The 17415-nt window shown below is 38.8% G+C and overlaps 1 protein-coding gene across 1 annotated transcript in view; it reads left to right on the forward strand.

Annotated features, from left to right (window-relative positions):
• Mrc1 (mannose receptor C-type 1) overlaps positions 1–17415 on the forward strand; it is an 86119-nt gene that overhangs the window by 51833 nt on the left and 16871 nt on the right. Inside the window, exons 13-21 of the mRNA XM_021155588.2 lie at positions 3277–3404; positions 4199–4286; positions 5465–5609; positions 7074–7115; positions 8284–8447; positions 9432–9499; positions 10800–10900; positions 11566–11708; positions 12796–12910. Coding sequence (XP_021011247.1) covers positions 3277–3404; positions 4199–4286; positions 5465–5609; positions 7074–7115; positions 8284–8447; positions 9432–9499; positions 10800–10900; positions 11566–11708; positions 12796–12910 — 994 coding nt within the window. The remainder of the gene's footprint in view (positions 1–3276; positions 3405–4198; positions 4287–5464; positions 5610–7073; positions 7116–8283; positions 8448–9431; positions 9500–10799; positions 10901–11565; positions 11709–12795; positions 12911–17415) is intronic.

The raw sequence follows: 17415 nt of genomic DNA on the forward strand, positions 1-17415 counted from the left end.
AAAGAATCTGAAACATCCAAGAACTAAAACCAAACTACAGAAGATGCAACTTCCAGCTTCAGTTCCACCTGTAGAAATTTTAATGTGATTTTATTGATGACACTTTGCATAGAGATAAACTATGATCTCATTAATGGAGACCCACAAACACAGACAACAGCCCAGATAGGACTCTCAGACCTCTTGCCTCATCTGCTTTGTTGTAATCATTCCATCTTTGTTTCTCCTCTGTGACTTTCTAGCCCTGTATTGAGCTTGTTATGCTTGTTTTAAGAAAACATCTGTTCTTTCTTACTTTAACCTCTTGCATTTTCTTTTGCCCTTGCCTTCAAGCCTGAGCTTTAGCTAGCTTAATTGAAAAACTGGTCTACAATTATTTGTGTCAGTATTACATAGTTTATGTTGTGTTTCTCTAGCTTAACACCTAATGATTATAATGATGGACGGTGAAAGTGTTGCTCCTCAATTCCTTTAAATAAGGATTCATTGTTCTGTCATTATTTTTACACATTCTTAGACTGAACCCTCTGTTTTCTCCTATGCAACCACCAAAATAATCAGCGAGTCAAACACAAATAGGAACAAACAAAACCAGAACCAATCAAACAAACAAAACATCACAACTCCAATGTAATAAGGATTTGGTTCTCCCCCCCCCTCTATATTGCCATAAACTTCACAGAAAAATTTAGATTTATGCTAACACGAAATGTATCTAGTACTTAATGATAAATTCATATGCTCATGACCTCTCTTGTCCAATTCCTTTCAAAGATACAGGATCCTGACATGCTCCAGAAGACAGTTTGGTGAGATGTTTGAAGAATTCAATCAAAGCCTAGGAATGTAGCTCAGGGTAGAGTCTTTGCATAGCAAGTGGGAGACACTGGGTCCATCCCCAATGCTAAATAAAGAAAAAAAATCTGTGAGAAAATTCTGTCTGTTCTCTAACTGGAGAAGGTTGAGCTAGAACTCCTATTTGTAGACATGGAGATCCATGAGTTGTTTAGTCTTCTTTGACTATCAAGAGTTAACCATAATTCTCATGAAAGGGAATATTTGGGGCAAGGCAAGAGAGGATTTATAAAATAGATTCTGGAGATTATGCATCATCATTCAAATGCCACTCCTATCACAGTACAAATACCTGAAGGTAAAATAGGCTGTAGAGATTAAGCACAGTAGAATTGTCTGTAGCTATGCTGTGAACTAGAATTCTAGTCACTACAAAATCCAGATGTTCAACCGATCTAGTTATATGCCTCAGTATGAATTATGTGGTTTAGGAAGTATTTGGAATAGTATGTGTTACATATATAAAAACTATCCTTATAAATTCTAAGATGTGGAAATTGATTACATTTGGTGTGTAGGTAAGTTTAGGAAACAAATTCAATATCAGGATACAGGAAGCTGAGGTAGGATTGAGGGAAATGCTGTTGAGACACACTTACTTGTGGTGCTCAAGCCAAGTCCAGGTCAAGGTATTGGTGTTAACCACCTAGGCAGCTACAACCCACAGGAAGCTAATTCCTCTTCTGCAAGCGTATGATGGTGAGAGCCATGACGCTATGACACATGAACAATAATAGAGAAAAACTTTAAAAACTTGGTGGTTCTAGCGACCTTTGATTTTGCTTGTTTAGTGGTATTGGTGAGATTCTTTTTTTTTTTTTCTTTTAAACAGAAATAGTATCTTTCTTGGCCTATGTATCCTTGGCCCAAAAACAGTCACCAAAAATAGACCTGAGAGAATAACTCCTAATTTCATTGCCTGAGTGCCAACAAAGGTTAAAGATGAAGCTGTTAGTCAGATTAAGCAAAGCAGGAACATAGCTTCTGAAAGAGAATTATAGAAAAAATGTCAAATTGAAAGAAAATAAAAATAATAATAATGACAATAATAATAAAGGCAAAGCAAGAGTAACTCCCAAGAGTACAAGGAATTTCCCAAAGAGAAAAGACTGCTGATCTTCTTTGTCCAGGTTAATTCTATGGTAGACACTGGACAAAGACTAAGGTAATTTCATTGGTTGAACAACTAGTTGGCACAACCAATGAAATAGTCATGTCCTGTTCCTGTGTACCTCGCCCATTTAGTGATAGGTGGAGACTCCCTTTATTCCCTACAGACTTCATCTTTGATAGTTAGACTGTGACTTTCTGCTAGCTGTCAGTCACTGGTCCATCTCTTCCTCCGTACTTGCACAGGGTCAATAACTAATCCAATGCTTCTTGTTCCTCATCGTTGCATTGGTTTTAGTTCACTTTAGTGGTCTAGGCTATTCTTCCTGGAATGGGCAGGCCTTCTTAGCAGATGTTTATTTGTTCTAGTTAGCTGCATTAGAAGATGTATGGAAGGAGTGTGGTGGCTCACTTGTGTTCCTCATGAGCTTCAGCAGATCAGTGAGCCACTCAGGGCCCTGTCCCTTCTCTTGCCTGTTTAGCTTGGCATCCATCTTGCATTCTGTTGCAAACTTCTTTGTTTCCCTAACATTCCTTTTTTCCTTGAACCTTTCTCACTATAACACTTGAGCCACTTGCCATTTTGACCATGGGCCCTTTCCCTTACCCCCTAGAGTTAGCTAGCTCTTGCGTCATTAAGCATGCCCTATACTAACTGTGGATCCTATTTGCAGTTCTCAGGATGATAGGACCTAGTACTTCCTTACACAGTCTGTTAATCTTAATTTAACTTTAACCCACTTCTGTCAGATGAAAGTCTGCTGTGGTGTATGTTCTAGTAGTTGTTAAGATATGCAGATTTAAGGAAAAGAGTCAACAGTTTTTGAAGGACACCACCAACATGGTTGAAAGTTTGCCAGGCTATTCATTATTTAAACTGAACAGGATGACAAAGGGAACAGCCTTTTGCTTATTCATGTTTATTTTCTCTGTTTCAAAACTTTGTTTTGTGTGCGTGTGTGTCCCAATACAATTTTTAATACTTAACCAAATTACTCTTTCTCTCTTTCACAATGATCTGTATACACAGTCCACATGTCTTCAGCTTCCAATATTTTAATCTAACTTCTCCTAGGCTTTAAACTGTTTTTATTTTGTAAGGTTTTCTCAATGAAATCACCTCCCGCCCCTTGTTTAGTTATCCAAATAGTTACTCAGAAATTGATTTTCAACCAAGAGACCTGCATTGTTTGGGAACATGGCACTGCTTGCTTTGTCTATAAATGATATCTTATTGAAAGTAGATGACTTCTTTGTTTTGATCCAATCAGCTACCAAATGTAACATAATTTCCTGTCTTCCTGTTTTTAGCTGTATGCAAAAGGAAAGCATGAAAAGAAAACGTGGTTTGAATCTCGAGATTTTTGCAAAGCTATAGGTGGGGAGCTGGCAAGCATCAAGAGTAAAGATGAACAGCAAGTGATTTGGAGGCTGATTACGTAAGTCTCTCTTCTGCCCAGCCCTGCTGTGTGTTACCCGCATGGCTCCTATAATGCTGAGAATATTGATTAAGTTTCAGTTAACAATCCTTTAATAATTATAAATCTTACAACCAATCACTTTATAAGTACAAGACCCCCAACACACCTTTGAATGAGTGAATGTCTTTAGATGCCTTATAAGATCCTCCCCCCTCCCCAGTAGTGCTCCAGGGTTCAGATCATTGATAAGTGGTACACAAATTCACATTTTTAAAGTCACTTTTCTCTATGACTTAAAGGTGACGGAGTTTATTGTGGCTTATAGCTCAAGAGGTTGCTCATATCTGTTATGGCAGGGAGAGCATGGTAATAGGAGTAGAAGACCCACTGGTCACATTACATTGGCAATATGAAAGTTGGATTGGCATAAGGAAACAGGAAATTAGAGGGGTACTTAGTTAGCTAGTATTGGACACAAGTCCAAGGAATGGTGCTACCTACTTTTAGAGTGGGTATTCCCACTTCAATCTAATTGAGATAATTCCTCACAGGCATGCATCAAGACTAACATAATCTAGATAACTTCTCATAGATGTGTCCAGAGACTTGTTTGCTAAATGATTCTACAGTCTATCAAGTGTAAATCAATAGTAACCATCAGAGGCAATTTTTGTAGGACACATTTAATTGTTATTTTCTTTGCTTGTGTATTATCTAATGTGTGTTTCAAAGGGATCTATCAACTCTTGATGGTCCTTTGAAAGACTGAAAACCTTCCAGGATGAGATATCTTCTTTCTTTGTATGTTGCAGGAGCAGTGGAAGCTACCATGAGCTGTTTTGGTTGGGACTGACCTATGGAAGTCCTTCAGAGGGGTTCACCTGGAGTGATGGTTCTCCTGTAAGTAGTTTTAAATATATCATTTTTTTTTACCCTGCAGTGTATTTATTTTGGCATTATCATTTGGGCTTATTGGTGTTTTATCAAGATATGTCATTAAGACAGTTGGAGACTTTTTTATGTAAGATAAATACAAGTGTAGTATAGACTCACTGTCCAGCCCTGGCCTCCACATACTTTAAGCATAGTTGTGGATGAGAATAACCTAAGGAATGAAAAACCATGCCTCCCACTTTATACCAAATGACTCAGTTCTGCACAAAGCCAGCATGTAGATGATTAAATATCTTCAAAACTCTTTTGCAGCTGCCTTTAGTTCAGTGAAACTGGACACAACTTTGGTAGCTATTAGAGTCAGATGAACTTCTCCAAATTTGAGAAATGGGAAGCTCTGGCTTTTGCTAGCAACATTTAGCCATCCTGGTCATCCTGGGAAAGGATGTTTTATGATATTAACACTATTTTCTCTTGGAACCCACAGGCATCTTCCAAGGTACTTGCTTAAGTGACATGGTTTCTTTGGTGGCTGCATTGGTGTTTGGATTTCATGTTTATGGAAAACTGATCATAATGATCATAATTCTTAAGCCAGACCCCTTCAGACTCTGATCACTGAAAACTACCCACATTCCCAAGTTGTTTCCATTGTTCATTTTGGCAAAGGCTGGTCGTTCAGCTAGTCACATTTTATAAGTCTTTTTCTTCTCTAATTATTTTTTTGTAGCCTGTGTAATAGAGGAAAAGCTTCCAACAGCTTACTGAAATATCATCCCTTAAGAACAGGCTGTAAATTTAGGAAATTGCAACTACCGACTGAGATATGGAAGTTTCTTGCTAACTTTTTCCTACATATAAATCCCATTGCTTGTGGCCCTGGATTCATTCTATTTAATGGGAATAAAGGAAATGTTATAAAAACCAATTCCCTACTCTAGTCTGCTTAAAAGTTTCCATGTAATAAAAGCTGTTTCTTTCTCACCCATGTCCACAAAATGTGCTCCCATAGCTAAAAGTAAAAAGCAAATGAATGAAGAATCCAAACAGCCCCTCTTTTTCCTTTCCCAATTTAAATTTGCACTGGTGTGGTATACGTGGTTAATATCTGCAGCCTAATGTTTCTAGCACAGCATAGCAACCTGGTGTTGTGGTTCAGATCAAGTGTGATGTTTCCACCGTAGGTTTCCTATGAAAATTGGGCTTACGGTGAGCCAAATAATTACCAAAATGTTGAATATTGTGGTGAGCTGAAAGGTGACCCCGGCATGTCCTGGAATGATATTAACTGTGAACACCTCAACAACTGGATTTGTCAGATACAAAAAGGTACAAATCTGTCCCCTCCTTTTCATACACTACAGTGCTAGCCTTCTGATACCCCAATTTGTTTCCTCCATTGGCACAAACAAACAAAAATGCCAGCATCAGGGAACTGTGTGGCTCTTATTTCACAGGATAAGAATGGAGGCGTTGGAAACAGATAAGTGTTCCAAAGGAACAGAAGATCAAAAGGCCACCAAGAATTCTGGATTAGAGTCACGTCCTTAAAAACATTCCCATCAGCAGCGGGGACTCTGGCCATCCTCTGCAGCTGCAGGGGCTAATGGGAGACCTGCCCTTTAGTGCTGTAGAAAGCCAATGCAGTTTTGCTTTCTGGAACTTTCACCCTCTGTCCTTCTATTTTATCCCTGAAACAGGTACAAGCTCCCTTCAAGCTTGATATTTTAATATCCATAACACACACAGAACCAGCAGTGTAGGGAAGGCCCTGGTGTTGTGGGACTCACTTTATATTATTTATGATATCTTGGAAATTAGAGCAAAGACAGGTTAGGCATTGAGGTCAGAGGAGCTGGGTTATGACACGGAGGAAACAAGCTCACCCTTGAATTAAAACATATTGACGCCATAGCAATAAGAGGATGGAACCACATTGCCCTCTGCTGTTGGGGAATCATGGCTGCTGCCCCCATTCTGCAGTTAAGAGACCCGGTACTGCCCTCTTCTGGCTGGATGCACATGTTTCCACATTCTGGATTAGTATCCTTTTGAGTTTAAATTTAAAAAGTCTCCTGCTGCCTGCCAGTGACTCACTGTGGCCTCTTTATGTTGTTAGTAGCTTTGTTTTACTCTGGCAGATAGAAAATATGTTACTCGGAAGGCTACTTGGGCCCTCCTGTCAGATTCTAACAAAATCCAGATATTAACTATTTTGAAAGAAAAATATTAAAAAAAAATCCTAGCAAGATATAAGTAAAAGTTTAGTAAAGATATGATTCATTGAAAGGACAATACTTGTATCTTATCCATATACAACTCACATGAAATGGTTTCAGATAATGAACATATACATTATTTCATAGTTACTACTAAAATGTCTACCTGGAAAACTGTTGCGAACTGAACACTGACTGCATACCAAAAATTTAAATTTTTACCCTGTCTATTTATAAACATGGTTAGTTCATTTTTATAACTAGGGGAGGGGGAATGAAGATCAAATAGTTTTGGGATATGAAGCTGGAAATCATGATTCTAAAATTAATGTTTCTTTCTTTCTTTTATATGGCACGATTGGAGCCTAGATATTGTCTCCCTCTCCTGAGGTTTATCCATTTGTATCAACCTTAATCCATCCATCTTTCTTTTTTCGATCTTCCACCATGATGGGATGTGCATTGGAGGGAGGATGGGGCAAGTGTGGAGTTTGTCAAGGTTTTATTGACATAGGAAAATACAAGGAGTAAGTGGCACTAGTGGATGCCTGATGATTATATTTTTATTTTACAGGGAAAACACTACTGCCTGAGCCCACGCCTGCTCCGCAAGACAGTAGGTGTCCCTGGGTTTTCTGATTTCTTTATTATAGCCTTTTCTGACTCCTTTCCTTCCTCCATGAAAAGGGAGATGGTGGGAAGCGAGTTCTTAGTATCTTTGAGGATCTCATGAAAGGTTGGAGTTTTGTCTCCAGAGAGCAGACAACACACACCGGTTGCCCTGTTAGCATGTTTTCTTGTGGTTTCATGAGTCAAATCCAAGGGTTCAGAGTTTTCTTTAGCACGTGACCAATTGTAACTTGGTGGCTCAAAGCAGCAGACAGTTAATTTCTGAGAGTTCTAGAAGTCATAAATCTGAAATTGGTTATACTGAGTCAAAACACAAGCTTTTATCCAGAGAACCACCGCTCCCTCCCTGAAGAGGTTCTGGCCACTGGTCTTCACTTGGTTTCCTTGAGTTCTTTCCTAAATGCCCTCTGGCTCCATCCTCAACCCAACTTTGTACCATATGGTTCAGTGTCATATTGCATCCTTGTGCATTGAACCTTTGTCTATGCATTCTTCTCTGAGAGCACTTGCATTAGATTTAAAACTCACCCAGATAATCCAAGATAATCTCTCCTTATCAAGATCCATAATTTAATCACATTTATGAAGTCCTTTCCATTGTAGTCCAACATATACAAGCTCCTAGTATTAGGCCATAGATGCCTTTACAGCCTTTTGCAGCATAGGAAAAAAAATTCCATGATTCGAAAGAGGCTTTAGACACCTTCTTCATGAATTGACTGCCTGGTTCTCTAATTCTTCCATGAACAATGCAGATCCATCTGTAAGAAGTCTTGGGGGTGTAGATGAAATCTGAGTTTTCATAGTCCCCAAGTCTTTGCCCTTAGATATCACAGGCCCACGTATAAATCTTCCTGGATCTGCTGTCTTGCCAGAGAAAGTAATGCCTGGACTTCTTTCACCCACTAGTAACTCATAGATCTTAGTTAGGAGAAGAGAGGCCAGTCTTCATTGAACTATTAGAAGAAGGTAGATATTTAGCTCGAAACAATCCAGTCTGTCCCCAACTGACAGTTTGCATTTTCTGGTGTCGTAGAGGTGTTCATTCATATCTTTGGCATAGTGCTTATCCCTGCTTACCCCATTCCTTAATTTATCTACGTAAAGAAACCTACGTAATTTATCTTTTCCTTTGACTTTATTCTTTTTTTCAGATCCACCAGTTACTGCAGATGGGTGGGTTATTTACAAAGACTACCAGTACTATTTTAGCAAAGAGAAGGAAACCATGGACAATGCACGAGCATTTTGCAAGAAGAATTTTGGTGATCTTGCTACAATTAAAAGTGAAAGTGAAAAGAAGTTTCTATGGAAATATGTAAGGATATGGTTAAGGGTAGAGTGGCATGCTATAAAGAAAGATGATTTCTGCATTCAGTACCATAGAACAAAATTTCCAATTATGTACTAAATGATTAGGCTGAGGGTAAATGATTCAAGTTCATGAGGCCCTGATACAGTCACACAGAAGGATGCACTTTGTTGTTAGAACATCCACTGTAGAATCACAGAATCCAGAAATACTTCAAGTCTAAACACTATGATGCTCCCTTTCAGTTTATGAATTAAATTTTCAAGACTCATGTCTTAACTAATTGTTATGTCTCAATCCTAGACCACTTGCATGACGTACAATATGCTTATTAAGACTCTGAAGTCTTTGTTGGATCAAATTATTTGTGAACAGATAGTAGTTTTATTATTCATATAAAAATCTCAGTAGTCCCCAAGTTGTCAGCTATTCCTGAAAGTAATTAATTTTTTAGTGTTTTCTGAGTACTTTTCTGGCTAAAAATTAAAAAGAATCTGCATGTGGCCTCCTCATCATTTGCCAGAGAAGGAATGAACAGAATAGCAGAAAATGGACTTGTCAATATTTAATGGAAAAGTTCATTTGACTACAAAGATATGAAGATATTGTTTAACATTATCCTCTTTGTGGATATTCCTTTCTTTGGAACTCTCAGAATACATCCTAATGTTACATAAATTCTTATTTGTAATACATGCTATGTATTAAGTCCTTATGAATGGTGTACACAACCCATTGCCCATTTTATTCTTCAGCACCCAACTGTTATAGATATTTGTTATTATAGTAAATTACCTAATGTATTCACTTTATAAACACAGGTTATTACATTGTGAACGTATTTTTCATCCTTATGAATATAATTCTATAGTACCTGTGCATGAATTCCTCTTTGGAAAAAATAAATAGGCCCCTTTACTAATACATATGTTTTGCCCAATTTGCTTAGTAGATGACTGTAAATTATATCTATAAATTTTTACATTCTAGATAAACAAGAATGGTGGACAGTCACCATATTTTATTGGCATGTTAATCAGCTTGGATAAGAAGTTCATGTAAGTAAATCAAGCTAACATCATGGCTTAGAAAAGAGATCTGATAAACACATAGGAGTTGTTTTGAGACCTTTGTTTACCAATGCATTAAAAGTTCCGTGACAATCTGAAAAAAAATATTTAAAAATGTGAAAATAAAACTATTTAAGATGACTCTATTAAGATTTCAACATTGCTAATTATTTAAAAGCTCAAAAGGATTTGATCTCACAAAATGCCACTAGTCTTTATCTTAGGGTGTTCAGCCATCAGCAAATCATTGATTAAGAAGATGTGTTAAAGAGAGAGGAATGCTGAATATATTTTCAACCCTGTTTGGACCAATGTTGGTACACAGGGTCAAATGTCCCTTTTTCTATGTCCCATCTTGTAGCAGCAATGTATTCAAGTTCATGGTGAAACATTCCCCAGGAGAGCAGACTTGCTCCTTCCTTAGACACAGGGGCAGGAATGGCTGTGCTTGAGAAAGGGAATTCTTCTATCTTGGGTTTTTTTTCAATGTTCTCCTGAATTTCAAGAGCAGATATGTCTATCTGTTCCACATTCAGTTATCTTAGTGAAATATATTCTGTGGGACTTTGATTACTACCTTTGAGTAACTGAGACCTAAAGTCAAGTTTGTTACTTCTAGGGAATAGAGACATTGTCTATCCTTATGGGCAAACACCCATTTCATCATCTCCAGAACAAGAGGCCTGATTTTTATGATTTCTTTTATTTCCAGCTCGCAGAGTCCTTGATTTTCTATAATTTATGACGAATAATTGGCTTATCCACTTTATAAAAACATGGAGTAAACAAAAAACTCATAACAGAGCTAATGAGAAATAATGTATTTGCTGTCTCTTTGAAAAGTTGTGTGGAACTTGTACAGAGTTAAATTGATAGAAATCACGATTGAAGAGTACTATGGAAGGAATTTTGCTTCTGGATTCCAGACTAATTAGGCTATACATGTTTCCCTCTTCAGGGATATTGGGAGTTTGTTCTGAGCATCTTCTTAAGTAGATTCTTTAGTAATGGACTAGCAATTCCTCAAATGAGGGGAATTATTATTTTACAATAATCTAACTGTGGTTGTTTGTGAACTTGACCTGACGATATCAGGGAGACTACAGAGGAACACAAAGGATCCCTAGTACCAGACATTTGAGAGTTCCTATTAGTTTCTTCAGGTTCCTCCTATTTGGTGTACATCCCATGCCGCCTTCATCTTGATGTATTGGTCTTTTCCCACCTCTATGTTGTAGCCAGTCATTTTAGCTGGGTTGTTGAAAAATGCTTCAATTCTCTTTTGCAGTTGGATGGACGGGAGCAAAGTAGATTTTGTGGCTTGGGCTACAGGAGAACCCAACTTTGCAAATGATGACGAAAACTGTGTAACGATGTACACAAATTCAGGTAGATCATATACCGGTCTTATTGAAAGTGCTTTGGGGTGTGACGTGTGCCATTTCCTGCATCTTCAGGCTAAAAGTAGCTAGCAGAACACTTTCATAGGAAAAGGACAGAGGCACCGAATTTTGTTTGTGTAACAGTTCTGTTTGCAAAGATAAATTTATCAGGATGTTCATTAGCAAGCTAACAAATGACGTATCATCCTATTTCTTCCAAATTGTGGAGCATTTTTTATGTTCTTATGTGAGGAAAATACCTAGAATATATTTATAATCAATTACCTTTACCTCTCTCTGCTCTTTTTCGTTGCATAAAGTGGGAGTGTTGATGTAATTTGTCTTTTGTTCAGAAGATTAAATGAAGTAACATAAACACATACTTAAGTATTATATGATTGACTATTGGTAATTAATAATTTACTAATATATCTGTAATTCCAAGAGTACGCTCAGCATATAGCAATCTTTCTGAATTCTGAGTGAGGAGAGAGAGAGAGAGAGAGAGACATAGAGAGAGAGAGAGAGATTGCACAGGTTCTTCTAGTCATGTGAAAATAAGATAAAGTTATTCTGAACCATTTTTTGAGATCCCTCCTGAGACATTGTATCGTTGAAGGTATGTTTTAAATTAAGAGTATGCAGATTTACTTTAGCTCTTCTCTTTTACAGGGTTCTGGAATGACATCAACTGTGGTTATCCAAATAACTTCATCTGCCAGAGACATAACAGCAGCATCAATGCCACTGCCATGCCTACCACACCCCCGACACCAGGTGGCTGCAAGGAAGGTTGGCATTTGTACAAGAACAAGGTATGGGAGAAAATTGACCTCCGTCTTGGTATTTGCATTAGGTGGATTTCTTTTTCTTTTCTTTTCTTTTCTTTTCTTTTCTTTTCTTTTCTTTTCTTTTCTTTTCTTTTTTTCTTTTTAATATAAAAAAGGTAATAGAAGCAAGAGAGATTTTGCTTCCTATTTCGGAAAACACAGTCTATCAAAGCAGAGCAGGTGGAGTAGAAGACTCCATGGAGATGGGAACAAATGGTGGATTAGGACACAAAGTACTGGAAGAGGGTCCACCTGCATGCCTGTGGGCCTACCTTTATGTCCTATGTCCACGAGCCAGGCCCATGTCCCAAAGAGTACATATTCTCGAAACCTGGCACCATCATCTGAGGAGCAAGAATTCAGAAGCACGAGCCTATGGGGGTCATTTCCCACTACACCCCTGCAGCACTGGTCACTGTGTGCCACTAAACCCCAGCAGTGCTGTTCACTGTATGTCACTACACCCCAGCAGCGCTGTTCACTGTGTGCCACCAAACCCCAGCAGCGCTGTTCACTGCGGGACTCTAAACCTCAGCAGTGTTGGTCACTATGCGAGCCTATGGGGGTCATTTCCCACTACACCCCAGCAGTGCTGTTCACTGTGTGCCACTACACCCCAGCAGAGCTATTCACTGTGGGACTCTAAACCTCAGAAGTGTTGGTCACTGTGCGAGCCTATGGGGGTCATTTCTCACTGTTCACTGTGAACCACTAAACCTCAGCAACACTGGTCACTGTGGGACGGTGGCAGATGCCAACCACAGCCATCAGGGTTAACTTCTGCCTATGTCATCACCAATAACTGGATAATCCCATCACAAATTCTCAACGGAAAGTAAGAACATACATGAACTATTAGCCAAAGATCTGTGCCCTTTATCTCAAGGGAAAAATAAAACTCTGCAGAGAAATATGTGGGCCATCAAACTGGTTTCCTTTTCCTTTTCAATTCTCCTTTAGGCCTGAGAAAAGTTTTATTTATCTGGAATTTTCATGTATGACTTTATTTCTTGATGTGAACTTTATTATCTTTAGCTAAAACCTCTGCTTTTGTCCTCCCCTTCCGTTTCAGTGCTTTAAAATTTTTGGATTTGCTAATGAAGAAAAAAAAAGCTGGCAAGAGGCACGGAAAGCTTGCATAGGACTGAAAGGAAACCTGGTGTCCATAGAAAATGCAAAAGAGCAAGGTGCGTAAACCTACACATCTTGGTAGTTACGAATATCCCTGGCCATTATGAATATATATGTAAGTTTGCCCTAAAGTAATAGACTGTTGCTTATTATAATAGACCTTTTTCTTTTTCTTAGAATAAGATAGAGTAGGGGAAAATATTCTCAATTTCTTATTAGGAGTTATTTTATTTTATTTAGTGTTAGATAATATACTTTCATATAGATAATATACTATAATATACATTTTAAATGTATTTTTGTTGGATGTTTTATTTATTTACATTTCAAATGTTATCCCCTTTCCTGTTTCACCTCCACAATCGCCCATCCCCTGCTTCTATGAGGGTGCTCCCCTACCCACCTATTCACTCCCACCTCACTACCCTAGCATTTTCCTACACCAGAGCATCGAGCCTTCACAGGACCAAGGTCCTCCCCTCCCATTGATGCTAGATATACTGGGATGTTTTAAAAAAATCTCCATAGAATTCTTTCCCATTTTCATAGCAATTCTATGAGCCAGGCATTATTATTATTCCAGTGTATGGACAAGGAAATGACACTTATAGAGCCTTGGGGGAAGGAGCATGCTTGGTCAGAAGTGGAGTTTAGCATCAATACCTGGGTTCCAGCTCACATCCTGTCCCATTGCCAAACAAATCTGCTATGCAAGGGGCCAAGGAAGAGTATCTCTGAGAATGAAGTGAGCAGTTGCTGGTCTCCCACTTGCTTGTGTCTGGGCCCTGACCATATAATTCACAACACAGCAAAGCTGTTTTTTTTTAATGTAAACTTTAAATAAATGCAAGAAAACATTTTTTTTTTTTGATGAGACACAAGGATAAGCTGGAGCTATGGGAGTATCTGATAAGAGAATGTTTGCCACAATTATACAGAGGATTGTAAAATTCATTCTTCTATCAAGAGACACAAGTTGGAGCTGGGGAGAAACCTCAGCCAATGAAGAGCAGGTTGCACAAGCCATAAGGTCCTGAGTTCAATCCTTAGCGCCCATGTGCAAAGCCTGGGGTGCTGACATAGGTGTAGTTCCAGCACACGGGAGTTAGAGAAAGAAAAATCCCTGAGGATTTCTGGCCCATCAACCTAATAAAACTAGCAGTATCTAGACTGGTAAGAGACCCTTTAACATAAAACCTTAATTGGCTTGATCCTAAGGAATACATAGAGATACTCTGCTCTCAACACATATGCCCACATGCATGAACACACAGACTTTCTCTCTTCTATCCAGAAATAAAGGTACTAAGCACTAGTGGGTGATCCTTTGGGGACTACCTTTGTTGAAATAACTATACCATTCAATCTATGATTTGTGCTCTAAAGCAGATATTGACCAATTTTGGGAGATTCAGACTAAGTTATTGAAGGGTTTGGAAACCATAGCAGTTGAAGTATGGATCAGAGACTTTTCAAGTTTTACATTGAGAAAAAGAATGCATGTCCTTGGACGGTCCACCTTGTGTGGCCTTAAGAGGAAGATCTGCGTAAATGAGTGATGGATACAGGGAAATACATTTATGTTCAAAATGAGGAGGCCATTCCAGTAGCCAGGACTGATGAGACACATCCTGTTGCGAACAGGGCGAGGTTTGCAAAGGATTTTGAAATGGTTAAGTTAGGTGGTGCTCAAGTGGACACTGTAGAATCACATATACTGGTATATATGTTGTGTACAGAAAAAATCCAATAGAAGTTTGTTGTGTATGTAAATTTATAAAAAGGTTATAGGAAAAAATTAGGCTATATATTCTTTTTGTTTTGTTTTGTTTTGGTTTTTGAGACAGGGTTTCTCTGTATAGCCCTGGCTGTCCTGGAACTCACTTTGTAGACCAGGCTGGCCTTGAACTCAGAAATCCACCTGCTTCTGCCTCCTGAGTGCTGGGATTAAAGGCCAGTGCTACCACACCCGGCTAGGCTATATATTCTTTAGAATCTCTTTTAGTTGGATAGATGTGGAGGAACATATACTTGTATGTTGTGCACATGGGTGTATGTGCAGGTGCACATAGATGTGTGTGCTTATGTGCAGACCAATAGACAGCACCAGGTATCAGGATCTCTCACTGAAGTTGTAGCTAGGCTAGCATCCAGTCAGCTCCAGAGATCCTCCGGCTTCTATATTCCCCATGCTGGGGTTATAGGCATATATATATTGCCACATCCAGCTCTTACTTGGTCTTTTGTTATCCAAACTTGGGTCCTAACTCTTACTTACTGCTTCATATTTCCAGCCCCAGAGCATCTTTGATTTTCAAAATAATTATCCAAAATTATGTATCTGAAAATGTACAGAAGAGAAGATACTAGAAACTTGCATGTTGCTCTCCCAAATGCTTACTCTTTAAGGCACAGATGTGCACTGCACTCTCTTAGGACAACATGATACATGAAACCAACCAAGCTTCCACAAGAATCTTTAACACATTCACCAGCTATTCAGACACCCACAGCAAAGGGTCAAACAACACATGATACAAGAACATGACTTTCACATCTCTTGATCTGGCTCACCACAGTTTTTTTGTCTCAGCTACCCAGCAGGGAAACACAGTAATGGATTTCCTCTCTTCACCACAAAGTGCTGATTCCTGGCATAGCAGAATTAGAACCGGAGCAGTGAGATGTGCAGAGGGAAACAATTTTCAGATAAAATAACATTATTCCTGGCAAAGCAGGCACACGCTGTTGAATTCGTAATGTGGTTACTGGCAGTGGGGAAGTTGGTGCTGTATGCTACCACGTAGAGCTGTTCACAGTGTGTTTCAAGTTGAGCATGAGGCAGAAGTTACAATCTTGTTTAGGAGACAAATAAAACCAAAACAAATATCTGTTTGCACTTTTAGTTCACTAAAGAATATTGGAAGAAAAACATTTGGAGGTATTTATTTTATCTTTAGTTAATTGAGAAAAACGTAAAAATGAACCTCTTTGCAAATGGGGTTAGGATTTGGGAACAGCTGTTCCACAGAATTTTGGGCTCATGTATGAGCAGGTGGTTATGTTCCCACGGACTTTATTTTGTATTTTTAAAAGATTTATTTTTTATCTCTCGCTGTGTGTGTGTGTTTGTGTGTGTGTGAAAGTCACATGTGTGTGGCTATCTGTGGAGGGCAGGAGAAGATGTTGGATCCTTTGATGCTAGAGTTACAGGTAGTTGTGAACTACACAATGTAGGTACTAGGAATTGAACTTGGGCCTTTTGAAAATGTAGCAAGCATTCTCAAACATAGAGCCATCTCTCCAGGCCCTTATTTTTTATTTTCTATCAGAGTCTCCAAATGCTGTGTCCTTTCACTTCTTCTCCATTTTCATGGGGCATATGTTGCTGCTTTAGTAACCAGAGATGCTGTTTACCTAGCAGGTATAGATGGTGGGATAAAGTGGCAGCTGATGAGTGAGACTTTAGGGGGACCAAAGGGAAGGTACAGGGCCTATGGGCAATAAAATCTTTCATTGTTTTTGGATATTTGTTTCTGCCCTCTCTTCCACACAATTACTGATGCAATAAAAAGGGATGGTATTCTCCATACTCTAGATCTTCTAATTCTATGTTGTGACCCATTTAACTTAAGGATGTCAAAGTTACGGCCTGTACATCCTCATTAGATGCCCAGTGTTTCCTGGGACTTGATTCCCTGGAAGGATCCTAATTAGATAACCCTTGTCTGGGTATTCTGTGAAACTGAAAATTTGGGAGCATATGTGTTTGGATAAATGGCTTTGATCTTCAGAAACGTTCTGTGTTGAAAACTCTTCCTCTATTAATTGTTGCCATCAGCCTGTTTTATTTTCAGAACCAGAACAACTGGTAACTTACAGGGTGCTTTTTTTTTTTTCCTGAGAGGGAGAAGTATAAGGAGCAGAAAGCAGGGCCTAGGCTGTGCCCATTCTATATGCCCTGTCACCTTTCATGTTTCATTATGAGTTAGGGTCATGCTAAGTTGCCATTGACTTTATCCTGTAGTCCATAGGGCACTGAACTGGGGATCTTCCTGCTTCAGAATCCTGGGTATAAAGTCTTGTGTCACCTGCACTCCAATTCCCAGGGATCCAACATCCTCTTCTGACCTCTGAGGAAGCCCAACACATGTGACCATACACACATGTGCATGCATGCATGCAGGCACACACAGACACACACAGAAAAACACACACACACACCAATTAAATAAACTCTTAAAAATGAAACCACAAAATAGGATTATAGGATGAGTTTAATGAATTAGAAAAGCATGCTTCTTTCTGTAAGCTAGTTGGCAGCCCCCAGCCACAGCTCATATTGAGGTATCCCGCATAAGTGGATGGGATGGTTTTGAGACTCACTTAGTTCTTTCTCTGGTGCCTTTGGGTGGGACACAACTTTCCCAACTATGTGCAATGGTAGTATGCAAGCCAGGCTTGTGATTTAAGGAACACATCAAAGTCTGAAACTCAGTTGCTGATGGGGATACTAAGATTAGACTATGTCTATTTTTGTGGGTTTTTTTTTTTTTTTTTT

This window comes from Mus caroli, chromosome 2 (genome assembly GCF_900094665.2).
Source record: "Mus caroli chromosome 2, CAROLI_EIJ_v1.1, whole genome shotgun sequence".
NCBI lineage: Eukaryota > Metazoa > Chordata > Mammalia > Rodentia > Muridae > Mus > Mus caroli.